At 37.7% G+C, this 21,524-nt stretch overlaps 1 protein-coding gene across 1 annotated transcript in view; it reads left to right on the top strand.

Moving 5' to 3' along the window:
• Positions 1–21,524, top strand: part of LOC127438065 (low-density lipoprotein receptor-related protein 1B-like) — a 308,837-nt gene that overhangs the window by 270,878 nt on the left and 16,435 nt on the right. The window contains exons 74-85 of the mRNA XM_051693349.1: positions 851–985; positions 1,383–1,502; positions 2,768–3,009; positions 3,341–3,564; positions 3,730–3,836; positions 5,689–5,805; positions 7,625–7,798; positions 11,126–11,251; positions 13,180–13,344; positions 15,198–15,359; positions 17,808–17,982; positions 19,635–19,739. Of these exons, the coding sequence (XP_051549309.1) occupies positions 851–985; positions 1,383–1,502; positions 2,768–3,009; positions 3,341–3,564; positions 3,730–3,836; positions 5,689–5,805; positions 7,625–7,798; positions 11,126–11,251; positions 13,180–13,344; positions 15,198–15,359; positions 17,808–17,982; positions 19,635–19,739 (1,852 nt within the window). The remainder of the gene's footprint in view (positions 1–850; positions 986–1,382; positions 1,503–2,767; positions 3,010–3,340; positions 3,565–3,729; positions 3,837–5,688; positions 5,806–7,624; positions 7,799–11,125; positions 11,252–13,179; positions 13,345–15,197; positions 15,360–17,807; positions 17,983–19,634; positions 19,740–21,524) is intronic.

The following is a 21,524-nucleotide window of genomic DNA, read 5'->3' as shown; positions in this document are numbered from 1 at the left end:
TCCTCGTGGTCGCTATAATGTGGTTCGCTCTCGGTGGGGTGCGTGGTGAGTTGTGCGTGGATGCCATGGTGGATGGCGTGAAGCCTCCACACACGCTATGTCTCCGCGGTAATGCGCTCAACAAGCCATGTGATAAGATGTGCGGGTTGACGGTCTCAGACACTGAGGCAACTGAGATTCATCCTCCGCCACCCGGATTGAGGCGAGTCACTACGCCACCATGAGGACTTAGAGCGCATTGGGAATTGGGCATTCCCCAAATTGGGGAGAAAAAGGGGAGAAAATCAAAAAAAAAAAAATTTTAAAAAAAATTATAATAATAATTTAAGTTGTAATTATTATTATTATTATTATTATTATTATTATTATTATTATTATTATTATTATTATTAATTGGGCATCTCTTTTTCACAGACTATTCCAATTATCCCCTAAAGCAGGCTGGGAGATAAATCAAATCAGATCATCCAGATTATTTGCTGTTGTTTTAATTTAGTTAACGAAAATATTTTTTTCTTTGTTTAGTGTTCATCTTTTTTTCCCCGACTTTGTTCGTCTTTTAGTTTCATTAGTTTTCAATTATAACCTTGGTGCACTTTCAAAAATGCAAACCCATCTCAGCTCTGTCCATCGTCTTTGTACCTCTAAATCTTCACATAATCCCTCATTTCCTTCAACATGTACAAGCGATGCCATATTGTACTTCAATGTCTGCAAATGCTTTCACTTTAAGTCCACAGCTGTGTGCTTAATAAAACAAGTTTAAGTATTTCTCATTCTGTGGAGAAGGAATCTTTAGTGTGTGCATTTAGATATGCTTATCATCTTTTGTGTCCGCCTTCGATCACAGATTTTATAGAAGGTGCATGCCAAGGACGGGCGGACTTGTGTGGCGATGACTCATTTTGCAACCATACGAAAACACTTTCCATATGTCAGTGCAAAGAAGGCTTTCAGAGGAACTGGAAGAGCAAGCAATGTGAAGGTAGAAAAAATGTTCAAAGAATATAAAACAAAGATGATAAAATCTATTTATTATGAAATAATAAATCTTAAAATATCAAATTCTGTTTTGCTCAATTAACTAGTATTTACTTAGATTTTGCCCATATTGCATTACTGCTGCTTATCTTTCAAACAAAAGTCTCTTTGTATTCAGCTCCAGCTCTGAAGTCATTAGAGGTATGTTAACGGTCGCTTCAGGGTCATCTCCCTGTAAACCAAATAAAAAATTAACAAAATCAGCAGATGCAGAGCACAGATAAAGAAAAATCTTCTGCAATGCCAAACAGCCTAAACAAAGTGACATCCCCGCAGCAGTGGTGAAAATGTCACTCGTGAGTGTGTGGGAGTTGTTGATGAATATGTTTCTCACTCCTCAGAGGTGAACGAGTGTCTGCAATTCGGGACATGCTCGCAGTACTGCACCAACACGAAGGGGTCGTTCAAGTGCACTTGTGACCGCAACTTTAAGGAGATAGATGGGGAATGTATCACAAAAGGTGATAGAAATTATTGTTGTTGTTTTTTAAATAATTGTAATTGTTGTTTACTGTGATTATCAAATTTGCGTTCTGTTCCATATGTCTATAAATAAATATGATTTTTAGTTGTTTAATTCAAAACAGTTCAGATTTCAACTTCTGATTTGTTAGATACATTGCATGAAATTTGTGCACAAACATGCTAAAACAAATACATTGTTCTTACATTTCTGTTTTATGATGGCGTTTTAGTGCCACGTTGAAATAAAAAAAAATCTATGATTTTAAGAATTAAGTCAGAACATTATGAAATTGAAGACAAAATAAAAATGTATAAATCAAAATTATGAGAATAAAGTATCACAAAAAGAATAAAGCTGTAATACGATGAGAGTAAAGTCATATCATTGTGAGATTAAAGTTGTAATGTTATGAAAATAATGTCATAGAATTACGAGATTAAAATTGTAATGTTACAAAAAAATTCAAGTTGCAGAAGTATGAAATCTAAATTATAATATTACGACCATGAAGTTGTAGCATTGCAAAATTACAATTGTAATATTAAGAGAATAAAGTCGTTGCATTATGAAATTAAAATTTTAATGTTATGAGAATAATGTTGTTGCATTAAGAAATTAAAATTGTAATGTTAAGAGAATAAAGGCATTGCATTATGAAATTAAAGTTGTAATATTATGAGAATAAAGGTGTAGCATTATGAGATAAACATTTTAATACTACGAGAATAAATTTGTAGAATTACTTGATTAAAATCGTAATGTTACAAGAATAAAGTTGGAACATTATGAGATTAAAATCATAATATTATGAGAATAAAAGGCATAGCATTATGAGTTTAAAATCGTAATATTGCTAGAATAAAGTCGTAGCATTATGAGATTAAATTCATAATATTTCGGGAATAGAGTCATAGAATTACAAGACTGAAAATGTAATGTTACGAAAATAAAGTTGCAGCACTATGAGATTTAAATGATAATATTATGACAATAAAAGTCGTAGCATTACAAAATTTAATCTGTAATATTATGAGAATAAAGTTGTATCATCATGAAATTGAAATTGTAATATGATGAGAATAAAGTCATAGCATTAAAAAATAAATACAAATTATATTATGAAAATAAAATCGTAGCAATATAAGATTAAAGTTGTAGCATTACTTAACTAAAATCATAATATTTTGAGAATAAAGTCATGGCATTATGAGATTAAAGCAGTAGTCATAATTTTTGGTTTTTGGTTTTGTTTTGTTTCAGGGCCAGACGATCAGGTCCTCTATGTGGCCAATGACACTGAAATCCGGAGTTTTGTATATCCGTACAACCAGACTCATGGGCACACACAGCTTGCCCGTATTTCAGAAAATGCCCGCATTATCGGCATGGCCGCCCTTTTTCACCATCACAAGTTTGTATGGGCCACGCAGTTTAACCCTGGGGGAATTTTTTACAAAGATCTCCAGGACAGGAGTCCAATCACATCAAACAGTGGAGTCATTGTGAGTCAATATTTCTTGAAGAGTCCCTCATTTTGGCGATAGTTTTCTCTGCTTCTGTTGCATAAAAACCCTTAACTTATTTAATTAGATTTTTTCTTTTGCTTGTATGCCTTACAAAAATTTGCAACAGTGACCATATTTTCCGCCACAATAACAGTTACTACAGTATTTTACTGTTTCTAAGACTGCAGTAACTTGGTGTCATCAAAAATTAAATTAAACAAAAAGACAGAATGTCACATTAACTTAAGTGACTATAGCAATTCGCCAAAAACTACCATGGTAAAAGTTCTTTCTAGGGGTGTTTTGAAACAACATTCTACATTTGCAGTGTCCAGACTTTAGGAGACCCAGGGATATCTCGGCAGACTGGGTAACAGGGAACCTGTACTGGACAGATCATTCGCGAATGCACTGGTTCAGCTACTACACGGCACATTGGCGACGACTTCGATATTCCATCAATGTGGGACAGCTGGGGGGTCCCAACTGTACCCGGCTCATCACAGACATTGACGGGGAACCTTTCGCCATTACTGTTAACCCCATACGAGGGTAAGTGGCATCACTCACCTTTCTAGACATTGAAGTTCCATACAATCCATTTATGGACCAAAAATGACACATTTTGACCATGTAGAAACTATGTAAAACTAGCTACTATCTTGGTCATGATATAATGTAACATGATATAATATAATTTTCTCTATTATTTTATAGGATGGTGTACTGGACCGTAACTGGTGACCACTCTCACATAGAGGAGGCCGCCATGGACGGATCGCTGCGTCGTATCCTACTGGAGCGTAATTTACGGAGGCCGACAGGTGAGTTTCTTACACACCAATCAGCTTTACACTGTTTTCTAAACAGTCTCTAGTTTAAATTGTGTGACAGAGAAATTATCACAAGGAGTGTGTGCCATATGTACAGGTGCATCTCAATAAATTAGAATGTCGTGGAAAAGTTCATTTATTTCAGTAATTCAACTCAAATTGTGAAACTCGTGTATTAAATAAATTCAGTGCACACAGACTGAAGTAGTTTAAGTCTTTGGTTCTTTTAATTGTGATGATTTTGGCTCACATTTAACAAAAACCCACCAATTCACTATCTCAAAAAATTAGAATATGGTGACATGCCAATCAGCTAATCAACTCAAAACACCTGCAAAGGTTTCCTGAGCCTTCAAAATGGTCTCTCAGTTTGGTTCACTAGGCTACACAATCATGGGGAAGACTGCTGATCTGACAGTTGTCCAGAAGACAATCATTGACACCCTTCACAAGGAGGGTAAGCCACAAACATTCATTGCCAAAGAAGCTGGCTGTCCACAGAGTGCTGTATCCAAGCATGTTAACAGAAAGTTGAGTGGAAGGAAAAAGTGTGGAAGAAAAAGATGCACAACCAACCGAGAGAACCGCAGCCTTATGAGGATTGTCAAGCAAAATCGATTCAAGAATTTGGGTGAACTTCACAAGGAATGGACTGAGGCTGGGGTCAAGGCATCAAGAGCCACCACACACAGATGTGTCAAGGAATTTGGCTACAGTTGTCGTATTCCTCTTGTTAAGCCACTCCTGAACCACAGACAATGTCAGAGGTGACTTACCTGGGCTAAGGAGAAGAAGAACTGGACTGTTGCCCAGTGTTCCAAAGTCCTCTTTTCAGATGAGAGCAAGTTTTGTATTTCATTTGGAAACCAAGGTCCTAGAGTCTGGAGGAAGGGTGGAGAAGCTCATAGCCCAAGTTGCTTGAAGTCCAGTGTTAAGTTTCCACAGTCTGTGATGATTTGGGGTGCAATGTCATCTGCTGGTGTTGGTCCATTGTGTTTTTTGAAAACCAAAGTCACTGCACTCGTTTACCAAGAAATTTTGAAGCACTTCATGCTTCCTTCTGCTGACCAGCTTTTTAAAGATGCTGATTTCATTTTCCAGCAGGATTTGGCACCTGCCCACACTGCCAAAAGCACCAAAAGTTGGTTAAATGACCATGGTGTTGGTGTGCTTGACTGGCCAGCAAACTCACTAGACCTGAACCCCATAGAGAATCTATGGGGTATTGTCAAGAGGAAAATGAGAAACAAGAGACCAAAAAATGCAGATGAGCTGAAGGCCACTGTCAAAGAAACCTGGGCTTCCATACCACCTCAGCAGTGCCACAAACTGATCACCTCCATGCCACGCCGAATTGAGGCAGTAATTAAAGCAAAAGGAGCCCCTACCAAGTATTGAGTACATATACAGTAAATGAACATACTTTCCAGAAGGCCAACAATTCACTAATTTTTTTTTTTTATTGGTCTTATGATGTATTCTAATTTTTTGAGATAGTGAATTGGTGGGTTTTTGTTAAATGTGAGCCAAAATCATCATAATTAAAAGACCAAAGACTTAAACTACTTCAGTCTGTGTGCATTGAATTATTTAATACACGAGTTTCACAATTTGAGTTGAATTACTGAAATAAATGAACTTTTCCACGACATTCTAATTTATTGAGATGCACCTGTAATGCTAGAAATAGGAGGATTTCCAAAATGTATCTCACTTTAACTTAAAATGCAAAGCACCAGAAACATCTCACAAAGAAGTCCCAAGTTCATTCCAGTTGAATATTTTGTCCATAATAAGAATATTTCAATTTAAAGCTGAAAATTCCACTTTTTTTTTCTTGCAGGACTTGCAATTGACTATTACAACCAGCGGCTGTACTGGGCAGATTCCGAATTGTCCCAGATCGGCAGTGTGCGTTTCGATGGCTCTGATTCACTGGTGGCTGCCAGCATTCAAAACGGTAATTTTGGATTTGTTTATGTGATGTTCAGAATCTGTCTCCAGCTCCTCAAACCAGTAAACCATAACAAGACTTTGTCAGGATTATTCCAAGCACATTTTTGTACACGTCCAGTGTGTTCCAAACATCAAGAGCTCAGGCCAACACTGGGTTCCACGATTTGAAGAGCTGCAGAGGCTAGACTGAAGATATTCTTTCTCTGTGAGACAAAAATTACACCTAACCACATTTCCTTTCAGATTCCTTCTTAATAAAGATTCCATGAAATCACTTGATAAGCCCATTTTTCTTATCTCTGTTGAAACTGGAAATTTGGGCGGGACATACTATATGGAAGTGCTTTCCCCTGTTTTTAAATAGCCAATAGGCTTTAGTTATGTCACAACATGAACCATGAGTTGCTACTTGCCAATTGGTTGCAGATGGTATTAGGGGGAGGGACATTCTCATACAAGTGAGCAATTGATTGGACAAAAATCTGTGTAGTACAGGATGTCATCAATATTTTTTGTCGGTTTTCCCAGAAGAGAAAGACTGTACATTTTACAAGAACAGTTCAAACAAAAAATAAAAATTCTGCCATCATTTACTCACCCTCATGTTGTTCCAAACCTATATGACTTTAGGAAACATTTTTTAAAGAATATCCCGGTCCATCTTTTCATTACAATGGCAGTTGATAGTGACTCACTTTAACCCTCAGAGACCCAAGCAGTGTTGGGTGTAATTAGATTACAAAGTAATTATTGTAATCTAATTACTTTTAGGTACAAAAGTAGTGTAATGCATTAGATTGTATTTTAAATTATTGTATTCAGATTACAGTTAATGACTTCCAATGAAAGTAATTACTTATTACTAATTACTATAAAAAATATAATGACAGCTAAAGATTGTACGACAATGAACAAGGAGAAAATAGACATTACTCTGAATATGTTGAGAGGGAAAAAAACAAGTTTGTGACAAGTGTTTTAGCAAGTAACTTAAAAGTAAAGTAATTAGTAATTTAATTACTTTTCCAATAAAATAATCAGTAAAGTAATCTGATTAATATTTTTATAGAAGTAGTTAGTAATTTGTAGTGGATTGCTTTTTTAAGTAACTTACCCAACACTGGGCCCAAGCGTAGATACTGATGATATATTTTATATTTTCCTCCTTTATCGTGTTTTTTTAGAAAGCCATTGATTATAAAAATCTTGTTTTTTAAGAGCATTTTGCTTTGAGGTGACTATTGTTTAAGTTTAGCAAGTTGTGGCATTCAATATGCAATTTTTTTTCCAACCAAAATGTTGTTGTGATGCAGCTCAGAGTGTCAGCTACTGTTATGTGTATTTTTAAAATATTTTTTTATAAAAAATAGTATTGTTTATTTGCCGTGACCTATTCAGTTCAGCTACGCTGGGTCTCTTGGGGTTTAAGCCCACTTTTTCACTTTTATGATAAAAGTATCATAAAAGTATTACATGTGACATAAGTGTACTGAAGGCATAAGAATGCAAGACTCTGTTTGTTCCTTTTTTAAGGAGTTTATCAGCTTAATCAATGTAATGCAATTGTTACTTGTCAAGTAGTTTTCATTCTGCATCTCTTATGCAAAAGTTCTGCCTTTTTTGGTTTTTCACTTGGTTTTGGGCTTTAGAAGCTTAAATATTCTTTATGCTGAGTTAGACAGAGAATGCTTTTTTTTTTTTTTTGCTTTATGGCATTTTATTAATTACATTCCTCCTTTGATTTGCACTTTTGAATCTGGATCCCTCTTCACAGTTTCAGCCTTGAGTATTTATTGTCACAATCTATTTGGATTTCATTCCAGGAATTTCTCAGCCATTCCGAATTGACCTGTTTGAGGACTACATCTACGGTGTCGGCATGAGGCACGAGATCTTCAGGGTTCACAAATACGGAAAGTTGCCCGCCGAGAGGCTCAGTCTGGGTGTGGAGAGAGCGTCCAGCATCCTGGTCTTCCATCGGTACAAACAGCAGGAGAGTGAGTTTTTACCTTCCTTCCTCATCTTAAACGTGACTACTCACGATTCAGCAAGCATCGACGTATGATCACACACAACTTTTCCAGGATTGAATTTGGTGTCTTAAGTCTAGGGTATACACTGATGAGCCAAAACATCATGACCACTCCACAGGTGAAGCGATAATGTTAATCATCTCCTAACAAGGCCACATGTCAAGGTCTGGGTAGATTAGATGGTAAGCAAACAATCAGTTCTCGTAGTCAACGTGTTGAATGCAGGAGAAATGATCAGGAATAAAGACCTGAGCGACTTTGACAAGGGCCAAATTTTTATGGCCAGACGAGTGGGTCAGAGCATCTCTAAAACAGTAAGGGATGCTTGTGGGTCTCCAGTCAGCAGTGGTGAGTACCTACTGACAGTGGTCCGAGGAGGGACAAACCACAAACCGGAGTTTTGGGCACCCAAGGCTCATCGATGTGCAAGGACAACGAAGGCTATCCCATCTGGTCCGAACTGACAGAAGGTCTACTGTGGCACAAGTCACAGAAAATTGTATTGATGGTTACAGGAGGAATGTGTCACAACGCACAGTGCATGGCACCCTGCTGCGTATGGGGCAGTGTAGCCGCAGACCAGTCAGAGTGCCTATGATGACCCCTGTCCACTGTCGAAAGCTTCTACAATGGGCATGCGAGCATCAGAACTGGACCTTGGAGCAGTGGAAGAAGGTCGCCTGGTCCGATGAGTCACGTTTTCTTTTAACTTACATGGACAGCCGTGTACATGTGCACCGTTTACCTGGGGAAGTGATGTTACCAGGATGCACTATGGGAAGTTGACAAGCCGGTGGAGGGAGTGTGATGTTGCGGGGAAACCCTGGGTCCGGCCATTCATGTGGATGTCAGTTTGACATGTGCCACCTACCTAAACATTGTTGCAGACCAGGTTCACCCCTTCATGGCAATGGTATTCCATGATGGCAGTGGCCTCTTTCAACAGGATAATGTGCCCTGCCACACTGCACACATTGTTCAGGAATGGTTGAGGAACATGATGAAGAGTTCAAGGTGTTGCCCTGGCCTCCAAATTCCCCAGATCTCAATCCAATCGAGCACCTGTGGGATGTGCTGGACCAACAAGTCAGATCCACGGCGGCTCCACCTCACAACTTACAGGACCTGAAGGATCCACTGCTGTCTTGGTGCCAGATTCCCATGTACACCTTCAGGGGTCTTGTAGAGTCCATGTCTCGGTTGGTCATAATGTTTTGGCTCAACCATTTATACAGTATAATTTTTCCATGTGCCATTCCGTCTCATGCACAGTCGAGCGCTCAGCTTTTCAAAGTACATGCTTTTGTCCACGACCCCGTACGGACGCATTCAACATGTTCGCACTACGACTTTTTTTAATATACTTTTAAGTACAGTCAACAGCAGTCACATGTGCAGACCACGTGCACAAATGCAGACTCTCCACGTGTCTAGAAATATTGGGTTCTGCGCGGACCATGCGTGTAACGAAATTAAGTATGCGGACTGTGCGTGAGACGTAGCGCCATGTGGACAACCGAAGTATACTTTGGCCTTAAAACCATGGTGAATTTGTATCTTGTGGACATTAACTAGTGGACAGTTTTAAGGGGCCATTCACACTGAATGCATATTTGCACCCGTATGCACTGTTTTAATTGTTTTTATATGTAAACATGGGCTAGACCGAAGTCCTATTTCGTTGCTTTTTGCTTTGATTTCAGCATCTCACACAGGAGCGCCATGGTGTTTTTAGATGCAAAACACAATACTTAGTAGTTTTTAAAGACGAAATGTAATCAAAATTTACACCATTTACTTTCTTTATAAATGCCCTTGGATTTATTGTGCATAATCAAATCCCAGTCAATTAAGAAAAACAGTCCCAGCAACATTATTCCTGACTTAATATTCACTTTAACTGTCCTGAAAATGCTTGCTGAAGTCCGTCAAATGTATTTTGCTCTTACTCTGTCCCTTTCTCCAATTTTGTGACCCTTCACCCATTTATCTTTTAGTCTCTTTACATGTGTTGTCTTTCCTCTCTCTTCCATTAAATTTTCACTTTACTCTCTGTCTCTTATCCTCTGCTGATCTCTCTCTCTCTGTAATAAAGAAGGAGGGATGGATCTTTGCCTCTGTTGTTTGTCCTGGTGCTGGTATAATGGGAAGTGTCATCGCACCCTAATGTGCTTTTACAGCGGAAAGCTTTATTGAAGATGGCCTCCAATACAACCTGCAACAGCTAAAAAAAGCAAAATCCCAAACAAACAAATAATACATCTCAGACACAGACTACACCACCGACCAAAAGGTTTTAAAAAGAAAGTTTGCTATATATGAGGAGAATTTCATCTTTAAAGTGACTTAGATAAAGCTGAGGTTGTGAAAGGTGTCATATCCTACAGTTTTGTAGCATTATTTTTTTCCCTTAAATTAATTTAAAATGTTAGTCAAGGTTCCTTGCAACAAAAATAATGATAATTTTATTTAATATGATAATTTTTCACCTTTTCTCTGACATTTTGGGACATTTTGGGTGGTTCGTTTTAGGTATGTTGCCTAGAGGCAACACTGTACAACAAAGGATAAAAAAAATTATAATTAAAAAATTTACTGATGTTAGCATACTAAAATCAAAATGCTACATGACTTAAATGTCATTTTACATTTTATATTTTACTTACATGTGAAGTAAATGATGGAAAATGCAAAAAAAAAACAAAAACAAAAAAACAACGTACATAAAAAACATATGTTAACTACATATCCTCTATAGTGGCTGCATCCATTGCTTTCATATCCACTACATGCACATCCATAGGCACAATGTTGCTTCTAGGCAACAAACACCTTTAAGCAATTCTTCATAACATAACTGTTTTAAAATTAAGTTAACTCACTGACATCTCGTTTGATGTGTGACAAATAACAAAACAATGCTTTTCTAAGGGCAGTTCGCCAGGCCAAATATGTATGTTGCCTACACATTGTACCATGCCAGAGAAATATTTCAAAAGTACTGTAGTATAAGGTTTTTATTGCATTTTATTTATTTAAACCATTTTATTACACTTTTTAAACCATTGTATAGTTTATTTTATCTTATCTGCGCTTATCTTTATTTTTTTGCTACTGTACCTTTAAAAATTCTATATGTAAATTACCTCTTTTATGATTGGCTAGCATCCACATACTGATGTAATTCAAAATGCTGTCCCCTCTCTCTCTCTCTCTCTCTCTCTCTCTCTCTCTCTCTCTCTCTCTCTCTCTCTCTCTCTCTCTCTCTCTCTCTCTCTCTCTCTCTCTTAGTCTCCAACCCATGTGCAAACATGAACTGCCCCTTTCTTTGTCTACTAAACCCCAATGGAGCTAGTTGTGTGTGTCCTGAGGGAAAGACTCTGGTCAACCGGTCCTGCATGGACACCAACATCTCAGGTACTTCCATCAAAACATGCTTGGCAGGATGCTCTTACAACACTAACAGAGTGCTTGCACGACCCTGAGAGGCCCAGAGTGCTCGCTGTGTCAAACTCGAATGTTTCACTTGATTGATTTTGACTGAAGTGTTTACTATTCTGGGCTCTTTGCCCACACACACAATACACCTGAAGCCAGTGTGCTAGGAAAGACTGGGCTTGTGTTGTTAGCATTGATTAAAGACCTTAGTCATATGGATTTAAACAAACCCTGAAATCTAAGCATTAAACTTTGATGTGTAACCTGTCTCACTGTTTCTACTAAACTTGGCTTGTGCTGGTATTCTAAATATATTTGATGAACATTAAAAGAGGTGAAAAAATTCCCAAAGACATGGGGTCTCCATGACGTTCTGATCGAATATATACCTCTGATCTTTTTTCAATGTAAATCTATGGGGTTTGGTTGCTAGGGTTCTCTGGATGGTTGCTAGGGCATGGAGAGGTAGTTGCCAGGGTGATACTTAAAGTATGATTTCTAGCCTGAGTCAAAAGAGCAAACCACGAAGTCTCTATGACATTCTGATGCCAAGATATCCATCAGATCCATTTTCAATGTAAGTCTATGGGGTTTGGTTGCTAGAGTGCTCTGGATTGTTATTAGGGAATGGCTAGATTGTTGCTAGGGTGATACTTAAAGTCTGCTTGGTAGCCCAGGGCAAAAGAGCCAATCCTGAAGTATCCATGATATTTTTATGCAAAGACACCCCTCTGATCCATTTTCAATGTACTGTAAGTCTATGGGGTTTGGTGTCTAGGGTCATCTGGATGATTGGTAGGGCATGGCTAGGCAGTTGCCACAGTAATACTTAAAGGCTGCTTGCTAGCCAGAGTCAAAGGAGCCCATCCCCATGGCTCTATGAAATTCTGATCCAGAGACACGATGAATATATACTGATCCCTGTTTAGTCTTTGGGATATTTTGCCTGATTTTTGGCCCACCAGGTGAACACTGTACACCCGATTGCTTACAAAAGTCAAGTCATTTTTATTTGTATAGCGCTTTTCACAACACACATCATTTCTAAGCAGCTTTACAGAAAATCATGCATTAACAGAAAATGAAACTGTAATATCTATTAAGTCTTAGATTCGTCATTGTGTAGTTTGATAAAATACGATTGTAAATTGTGTATAAAAATAAATAATTAAATAATAATTGTATGTAGAACCCCAGTGAGCTCCATAAGATGTTGGTTAATGGAGAAAAATAACCTTGGGAGAAACCAGGCTCACTGTGGGGGCCAGGTCCCCTCTGGCTAACATCATGAATATAAGTCATAGCCAAACTCTGCTTAATAAGTTGGATGAATTGACACCTTATTCATTGGTGTACGACAAGCAGTCCGGGACAAGTTAGATGCCAAAATTTGTACAGAAGAAGAAGAATTGGTTTAGGGATTTTGGAAAATCCCTAAACGAAGGTCAGAGCAACAGCAATAGTGACACCTTGCAAAAGCAAGCACCTCTAAAAATTAACAAACTATTTAATTCGATTGCTATTTATTCAACAGATATAATATTCAACACAACCAAACCTGAAGTAAACTTTAAAGTAAAAGCAAAAAAACAATTTTGGGATTTTAAGAATCGATATTGGGATCGTTCAAATGAAAATCACGATTATCGGGAAATCTGTATTTTTACCCAACGTAAATTTATTGGAACATACACACATAACGATGCCATTGTGCACATAGTCTACAAATATTCCACAAGCAAAACCTCTTCATTAACTTAATAAATAATGTCTTATTTTACATGTAAAATGTCGAAAGGTTTAGATTACTGTATACTAATTATAAGTAGCTAAATTTAAGAACAATGAACGTCAATGGTATGTCCCGATTAAGTTAAGCCAACTAAACGTGGGCATATGTGTTTTAGGAGAGCTCTGTCGTCCGGCTTGTGAGAACGGAGGTCGCTGTGTGACCAATGAACGAGGTGAATCGCGTTGTTTTTGCTGGCCTAACTACTCTGGAGAACGCTGTGAGATCAGCCACTGTAAGGACTACTGCCACAATGGAGGCACTTGCACGGGATCTCCATTGGGTAGGCGCTATTTCCCTCCAACCTCACTTATGCAAAGTGAATGAAAAAATGCTTATTTGTTTGTTTAGTTGTTATTGTGGTGTCTTAACTAAGGTACACAGACTCAAAAATGTATAAAGACAATGCAAATATTTAGTAACATTAGTTGTTTTCTTCTTGGTTATCTCGCATGTTGTCAGTCAAACAGTCCTGATCAAGTTGAAGTTGAGCCCTGGTGCTCATGTGAGCGATGAAGGTTTGAATCCTGCCTGTATCATATCCCGATCCATTTCCGCTGTCTTCCAAATAAGTTCTTGTCTCTTTTTTTTTTTTACTCTCTTTCAATGAAAAAGTGGCAAGATAATTTAAAGAAAAAAAAGAAAAAATAAATAAATACAAATCTGAAATGGACTATATCAGGGGCTGTTCAGACTGTACGCGTTTTTTTCTGTTTTAGAAACACTATGGAAAAACAGTGCAGATGGACACAAAAACATGTTCAGTATGAACAGCCCCAAAGACTGCATGTGGACATATTGATGAATAGACTCAGAGGAACAGATTGTTATAAATTCATGATATCAGTGTGTTTGTTTGAGAGAGAAAGATTTAGAAAGTCTTGTACGAGCTTCTGTGACATCCCTCATCTGCTCACAGAATTCAAAGTAGGGCACAGCCACACACTTTTTCATTTTCTTTGGGCTACAGTGTGTCTGTTCAGAGAAAACATGCAGGGGAAACATACAGGTATCTGTGTTGCCCCAGGTTCCTTTAGGTCAGTTTTAGTTCTGCGAACAGTGAGACTAAAAAACAAGCAAGAATATCTTTATATGAAATATTACAAACCCAATTTTTCCCATATTTGCTGAAGTCGAGGCAATTTGTTAGACTCAGATCTGAATTATTAGCTTTTGAAAGAGTGATGATCATTAATTTACAGGGAAAGACTGAGTACACATGGACATCAAGGTTTTGGACAGGTAATTAGGTAGTCCTGTAATTATTCCAGCTAACAAATTATATTAAAATTCCCCTGACACATTCTTGTGTGCCTTCTCCTGACAGCCTGTTTTCCTACAGTGAGAAGCAGATCACGTTGACATCAAAATTTCTTTTCAAATGCATTGAAGCAAATTTTACATTAGACATCAAGTTTTGACCCAACACAATACCAAAATTATCATCCAAAAGTAAACAATACTAAAATGTATTAAAGATGAAGTGTGTAATTTCAGCACCACTAGCGTCACCAAGTGGAATTGTGAAAATAATTACTGTTCTTTTACCCAAAGTATATTTTGGCAGGGACAAAGAAAAGCTGGATGAAAATCAGCTTGAACATGTTAAAGTCTGAGAAACCAGCAGGAATTGTTTCTGTTGGCTTTCTCACATCAAAACCTGTCGTTTGCAGAAGCTGGCAGAACGACCACCAACAGAAGGCCTGAATATCCATCAGCTTTTAGCGTGTACCAAACATAAACACATAAAAAATCAATGCCCAACAGATGTACCGTCTTGCAAATCCCTGCTTGAATGGCATGCCTACGTCACAGTAACTCAAATAATCAAATTCCAGCACCGTACTGTTGACCAAGCAAGCAAAGTCTCTTTGTGGATTGTATTTTATTAGATTAGGCTCCAAATTATGCTGTCTTTAGATTAGGAAGGATGCTATAACTTTATTATAATTTTTTTCTTCATTTTTTATATGTCTGCTAATGACTTGAAAAGTTTGGGTTCAGTCTTAGTGCATCATGTACTTGGGGTCAAAAGCGTTCTGGTCAAATTGCAGTTGTTCAACAAACTATAATTTGGTGACTATCCCTTCCTATCCCCTTTTCTGAACCATCTCTTGTATGTCTCTATTACTGAAGGAAAACCCACATGTCGCTGTGCTCTGGGTTTCACTGGCCCTCTCTGTGAGAAACGTGTCTGCGATGGGTACTGCATGAACGGTGGGACATGCGACATGACACTGGGAAACCAACCCGTGTGCCACTGTTTGGCAGAGTATACTGGTGAACGCTGCCTGCACCGTGAGTTACAATTTACGCTAAAACCAGGCTAAGGCTTAAGGTACGGTCACACATAGCTTTGCACAGCGAAATTATGCGGGCGAAGATGACATGGGTTTATGCTGAACGTGTGTGAAATCAGCAAACAAATAACTGCCAAGCAGCTTCTTTTTAATGCTACACTTCATTCTCTGGCAGGGTAAAGTTGAAAACTCACCGCTAAAATGATCTCCTTGTCCATTGTGTATATTCATTGTAGCTGTGTACGAAGCACCGCCCACTGCCAAACCAAGCAACTTCCTATTGGTCATTGTGGCGAAAGGTCACCGCAAAGTTCACCACTTGAACACCATGCCAAATCCGTGAGGGGAAATTCTTCACCACCAGAAGTCCATCCCGCGAAATTCACGATTGCATTTGATTCCCATTGAGATGACTGTATTTCGCCAATGAAATTTTGCCATGCACATGTATGTGTGACTGTGCCTTCAGGTTAAAAAAAAATGTAAGGGTTAGCTTTGAATAGCTCTATTTCCAAAACTTGTGAGCTACCTATCTAGGCAGGATTTATAAGGATCATAATCACACCCCTAACATGAAGTCAGTTCCAAAACGTAGGCGACGCTGAGAATAGCATACTACCATACTACTTTTATCAATAAAAAGTTCAATCTTATTAAAAAATGACTATTACCCATTTTAGTATGTATTTCTATGCATTTTAGTGTATTGTGTTATTACCTTAGCAATATGCTAACCCCAAATGCCACGTCCACACTAATCTGTTTAAGTTTGCAAACTTTCCTTTGTGATCTTTTTCCAAAGTGTGCAGTTTTGGAGAGTGTTTTCAAAATGTGTTCTAGTGTGGATGAGAGGCATAAATGTAGTGAAATTAATTAGTTTTTAAATGAAAACATATAAGTGTAGACGTGGCCAGTGTCTATAGGAATCAATACAAAAATATCAATGAAAAACAGTTCAGTCCAATTAAAATGAACTAGTTTGCCCAGTATTTTTGTGTTATGTATTTTTATGCATATTAAGCGTATCACGTTATTAGCTTTTCAACATGCTAACATCATCGTTTTATTGGAATTAACACTGAAAATTTCGATTAAATAGTTCAGTCTTAGTAAAATGAACTATTTTACCCACTAATTGTGTAATGTTTTTATTTTATTTTATTTTTTTTTTTTTTTTTTTTTACTTATTAGATAATCATGTTGTTACCTTAGCAACATGCTAATGTCAAAACCTATTGGAATAAATAGGCCAAAGCCTATAGTAATCAATGCAAGTATAGTTAAAAGTATAGTGAAAGGTAGTTCAGTCTAATTAAAACGAACCATTTTACCCAATATTTTTGTGTTATGCACTTTTATGCCTTTAAGCATATCATGTTGTTAGCTTAGCAACATGCTAACATCAATGCCTATAGGAATCAAAACTGAAAGTATAGATGAAAAATAGTTTATTCTAATTAAAATTATCTATTTTACCCAAGATGTGTGCATGTTATGTTTTTTGTTTTTTTGTTTTTTTGCCTATTAAGCATATCAGGTTGTTAGCTTAGCTGCATGCTAATGTCAAAGTCTATTGGAATAAATACTGAAAAGTATCAATGAAAAATAGATCAGTCAAATTAAAATGGTCTGTTTTACCCAATATTTGTGTGTGTATTTGATTTTTTTTTAATGTATTAGAAAATCACGTCGTTAGCTTAGCAACACAACAAACTGTATTGAGGGTTCAGTTTCTTTTACGCTATTTGTGTAGCATACAGTGTTGTTGCTACATAGAGCGTATGAAATCAGTAACTTATAAGGATGCTTCCTTAAAAGACAACTGCCTATGTAGGCAGTAGACAGCAAGATAGCTCACTAGGTATTAGAACAGAGCTAATAAATTAACTGCATTCAGTTGTTACACTTTTAGATTTTTGTGACTTGGATAAACCGATATAAGTCAGACAAATGTCTGCCATGAATATTTTCTTTGGTATTGACAGGAAATGGAAGCGTAAGTGGTAGTTCCAGCAGGAAGACTCTGGGTCCTTATGCTTTCATTCAATCAGGCATCTCGTCCAATCACAATACAGCCTCCGCTTTATAAGCCCATACACCCGTCTCTATTGTTCGCATTCCATCTCCACCAGTTTACGTCTCATCCTGGGTGGGGGTAAGCTCCGCCTCCAGCAGGATCTGATGGTTTAAGCAAGTGTCTGTGCACTGAACCGTAGGATAGGGCTTAAGCCAAATATTATACGTTTCTCTACATTCATAATAATTCCAATCATCCAGAGTCTTTTCTGATAGAAGTTTAGTTTCCTGTGAAGAAATCCATTAGTACTTCCTGTAGTGTTAGTACATTAATCCATAAGATGACAGGAAGTCAACATAAGTAAATTCGCAAAGTGCTTCAGATTGCTCACAATGATGGTTCTGACTGCTCTCTTTTGCTCCATCTCAGACATTTGTCATCATTACTGTGTAAACTCCAAGGCATGCACGCTGTCCAGCTCCGGACATGTGGAGTGTGTATGCACAACCCGTTACGAGGGGCAAAAATGTGAGACGGATCGTTGTCTTCGTTGCCAAGGGACCCCGTGTATTGTTGACGATGAGACTGGAGATGTCGCTTGCAAGTGTGTATTTATATATATATATATATATATGTCATGCTTATAAAAAAATCAGATCAAATAAATACACTATGTAACACAATTTATGTTCCAGGGTAGTAAGTGTTATTTCCTAATTGCTTATGCCTCAAAAGTATAGAAAATGGCTATTATTCCCCACAGACTTTGCTTTGTTGACCAGGACAGTGATATTTTGAAATGTACCTATTTCCAATGAGAAAACGGGTGAATTTGCGTCTTTTCGTTCACATAAAGTCAGAAAAAACAACAACATATGAATCCAAATTAACATACTATAGTAATACAAAAATGACTACAAAAGATTTAGAAGTGAGTAGTTTTTCGAGATTTATGATTATACTGTAAATCACTTTCACGAATCAGCCCCCAAATATAGTCTCCCATCATGTTCTCGTTATACTGTCCTTCGTAGCAGCGTTCAAAGTCCAGTGTATCCTGATGGAAGCGCTCGCCTTGCTCCTCCGAGTACGCTCCCATGTTCTCCTTGAATTTATCAAGATGAGCATCAAGGATATGGACTTTGAGGGACATCCTATAGCCCATTGTGCTGTAGTTCTTCACCAGAGTCTCAACCAGCTCCACATAGTTTTCGGCCTTGTGATTGCCCAGGAAGCCCCGAACCACTGCGACAAAGCTGTTCCAAGCTGCTTTCTCCTTACCAGTGAGCTTCTTGGGAAATTCATTGCGCTCCAGGATCTTCTTTATCTGTGGTTCGACGAAGATTCCGGCTTTGACCTTTGCCTCAGACAGCTTAGGGAAGAATTCTTGAAGGTACTTGAAGGCCGCCTTATCTAGAGCTCTGACAAATTGTTTCATAAGGCCCAATTTGATGTGCAATGGTGGCATCAGCACCTTCCTGGGGTCCACCAGTGGCTCCCACTTGACGTTGTTCCTCCCCACAGAGAACTCGGTCCGCTGTGGCCAGTCCCACCTGTGGTAGTGCGCCTTGGTCTCCCTGCTGTCCCAAAGGCGTCCCAAAAAACATTTTAAAATTAAAAACCTTTACAATTTTAAAAATTAACACATTTTATAACATAAAATTTCGAGCAACAATTGTCCATCTTACCTTCCAGAGTTTTTTTGCAGTGCTCGCATGTGAAATGAGGTGACCAGGGTTTGTCTTGATCCCCGGCAGGCATGCTGAAATATGCCTTGTAGGCCTCACACATCTTAGCAGATGCTTCCACAGACTAATTTTTCGCTCTTGTCTTGATAAATTGGCCGCAGACATAGCAAAATGCATCTGCCGGATGCTTGCAGCCTCTTGATGCCATCTCAGAAAAATGCAGATATGTATCCACTTAGGCAGCTGGAACTAAACTGAACTGGTGGGCTTAAGGCCCCTGTATTTATTCTACTATTTATATTACTGGAAAGTTCTAAAAAGTTCTAGAAGTTACTCCAAGTTTAGCACTGAATCTATCTGGAATGTTCTGGAAAATAGGTACATTTCAAATATCACTGTCCTGGTCACAAAAGCAAAGTTTGTGGGCAATAATAGCCATTTTCTATACTTTTGAGGCATAAGCAATTAAGAAATAACACTTACTACCAAGGAACCAAAAAAAAAAAAAAAATTAAACATTTGTTACACGGTGATATAATTCATATTGTTTGTGTTTGTGTGTTTGCAGCTGTACTAACGGCAGAATCGCAGCCAGCTGTCAGTTGTGCGATGGATACTGTTATAATGGCGGAACCTGCCACCTCGACTCGGAGACGGGCCTGCCATTCTGTCAGTGAGTAATTTCTTAATAGCTTTCTATGGCAACAAATTGCCTGTCGTTATTTAGATTCATTCATTTTAAATTGCTCCCTCCGGCATCGAGAGCGCCCACTTTTATAGGATTTTTTTCTGCTCATATGAGTCAGGAGGATGAATATATTTTAAAGAAGAACAGGAGAGAGGGAGTATTATACAGTAGCAAAGGAGTGAATTATCACAGCGGGGGGTCCATAATCTACCAGTTATATCGACCTCTATATTTTTATAGTAGACAGAGAAATGGATGATAGAAGTCAGCAGACGATAGCACAGGATTCAAATAGAAAGAAAAACAGAGAAAAAGATGGTGTAAATAATTTAAAAACCAAATCAAAAAGAGGTTATGGGTGCTTTGCCATGGCACAGCAATTGCGCACATATTTGCAACATATTACAGCTGTGGCGCTCCAAGTGGCAGTTCTAGGTTCGAGTCCAGCCCACGTCATATGCTAATGCAATTCCACCCTTCCCATTGATTTCCCATTAATGTACGGCATATATTCTTAAATAATCTTTGATAGAAGTTGGAAGCATGGATTGGTTGGTTATGCACATGTTCCAAGACATTGCGCAGTGGTACTTATTTTCAATTCAATGTACTATGTAAATATAAAAGCATCTCTTGTGACAATTATTGATACATTTTCGATGGGAGGGTCTGTGATATCATCACTACTTAGTCTACAGAGTGTTATTTCTGGATTATAGACCTATTAATGTTGATTAAGTGCAAAAAATGTGCAAAAAAAAAAAAAAGAAAGAAAACAAATGAAAACTGATTCCAAATATATTTCCAGTTTTTTATATTACCACAAATGTGAGGTTGCGAGCAAAATGCTCATTGTTATTTTTGTTAAGCTCCTATATTAACTTCTGTTCTATCTTAACCTCCTGAGATGTGAGCATGACTGCTGTGTGCATTTTCCATCCCCTTTTTGATTTGTAATTCATAGCCGCTAAGAAACATGCAAAAAAAAAAAATAAATAGTTCTCCTAAAAATGTATGTCCACATATGTGGACAGCGGGACTAAGTTGTGAAATTGTAAATAATACCAAGCTATAAAAAGTCAGATTTTTTTTTTTTTATTATTGTTTATTATGTTTCCAAGAGTGTTGGTTATTTATGGTTTTGAGACGGTACAGACATTACATCAGAAATTAGCATTAAATATAATAGGATAAGTCAGGGGTGTCCGAACTTTTTCGGTCAGGGGCCAAATGCAGAAAAAGGTGCCGCAGGCCGCATCCCTGTAATAATTTTTTTTAAAAAGGGCTAGAAGCTACTAGATTGCCAATATGCATCATCTTTATATTGTACACTTAATATTATGCAAGTTTTAATCATAATTTGTGATCTATGGTATGCTTGTGTAGGCCCTACATGTAAATAAAGGATAGGGTATTTCACTCACTTAGAACACTTATAATGGAACAGTGATGTGTCCTATAGAACGTATTATAATCACTTATTCACATTTTTATCTTTTTTGATGTCCATTCAGTGGCACTATTAAGCACATATAGAGCTGCTATAAGTGTCTGCTGTAAGTAAATCACAATAGTCAGAATCAGATTACATTTTCCTGTTATAAAGTGATGCAACAAATTACTCTTTACTTTTCAAGGAATTGCTCTTTATAGCTATCCAATTATAGCATCTGTTCTGTTGTACTTGCGTTACAAATGCGATTTTAATTTGATCAAAAGGATTTTGCGCATCGGGCACAGATGTGCAAGTGTGTTAAGCGCTCTCTCTTT

This window comes from Myxocyprinus asiaticus, chromosome 49 (genome assembly GCF_019703515.2).
Source record: "Myxocyprinus asiaticus isolate MX2 ecotype Aquarium Trade chromosome 49, UBuf_Myxa_2, whole genome shotgun sequence".
NCBI lineage: Eukaryota > Metazoa > Chordata > Actinopteri > Cypriniformes > Catostomidae > Myxocyprinus > Myxocyprinus asiaticus.
This window is presented reverse-complemented; position numbering and strand designations above follow the sequence as displayed.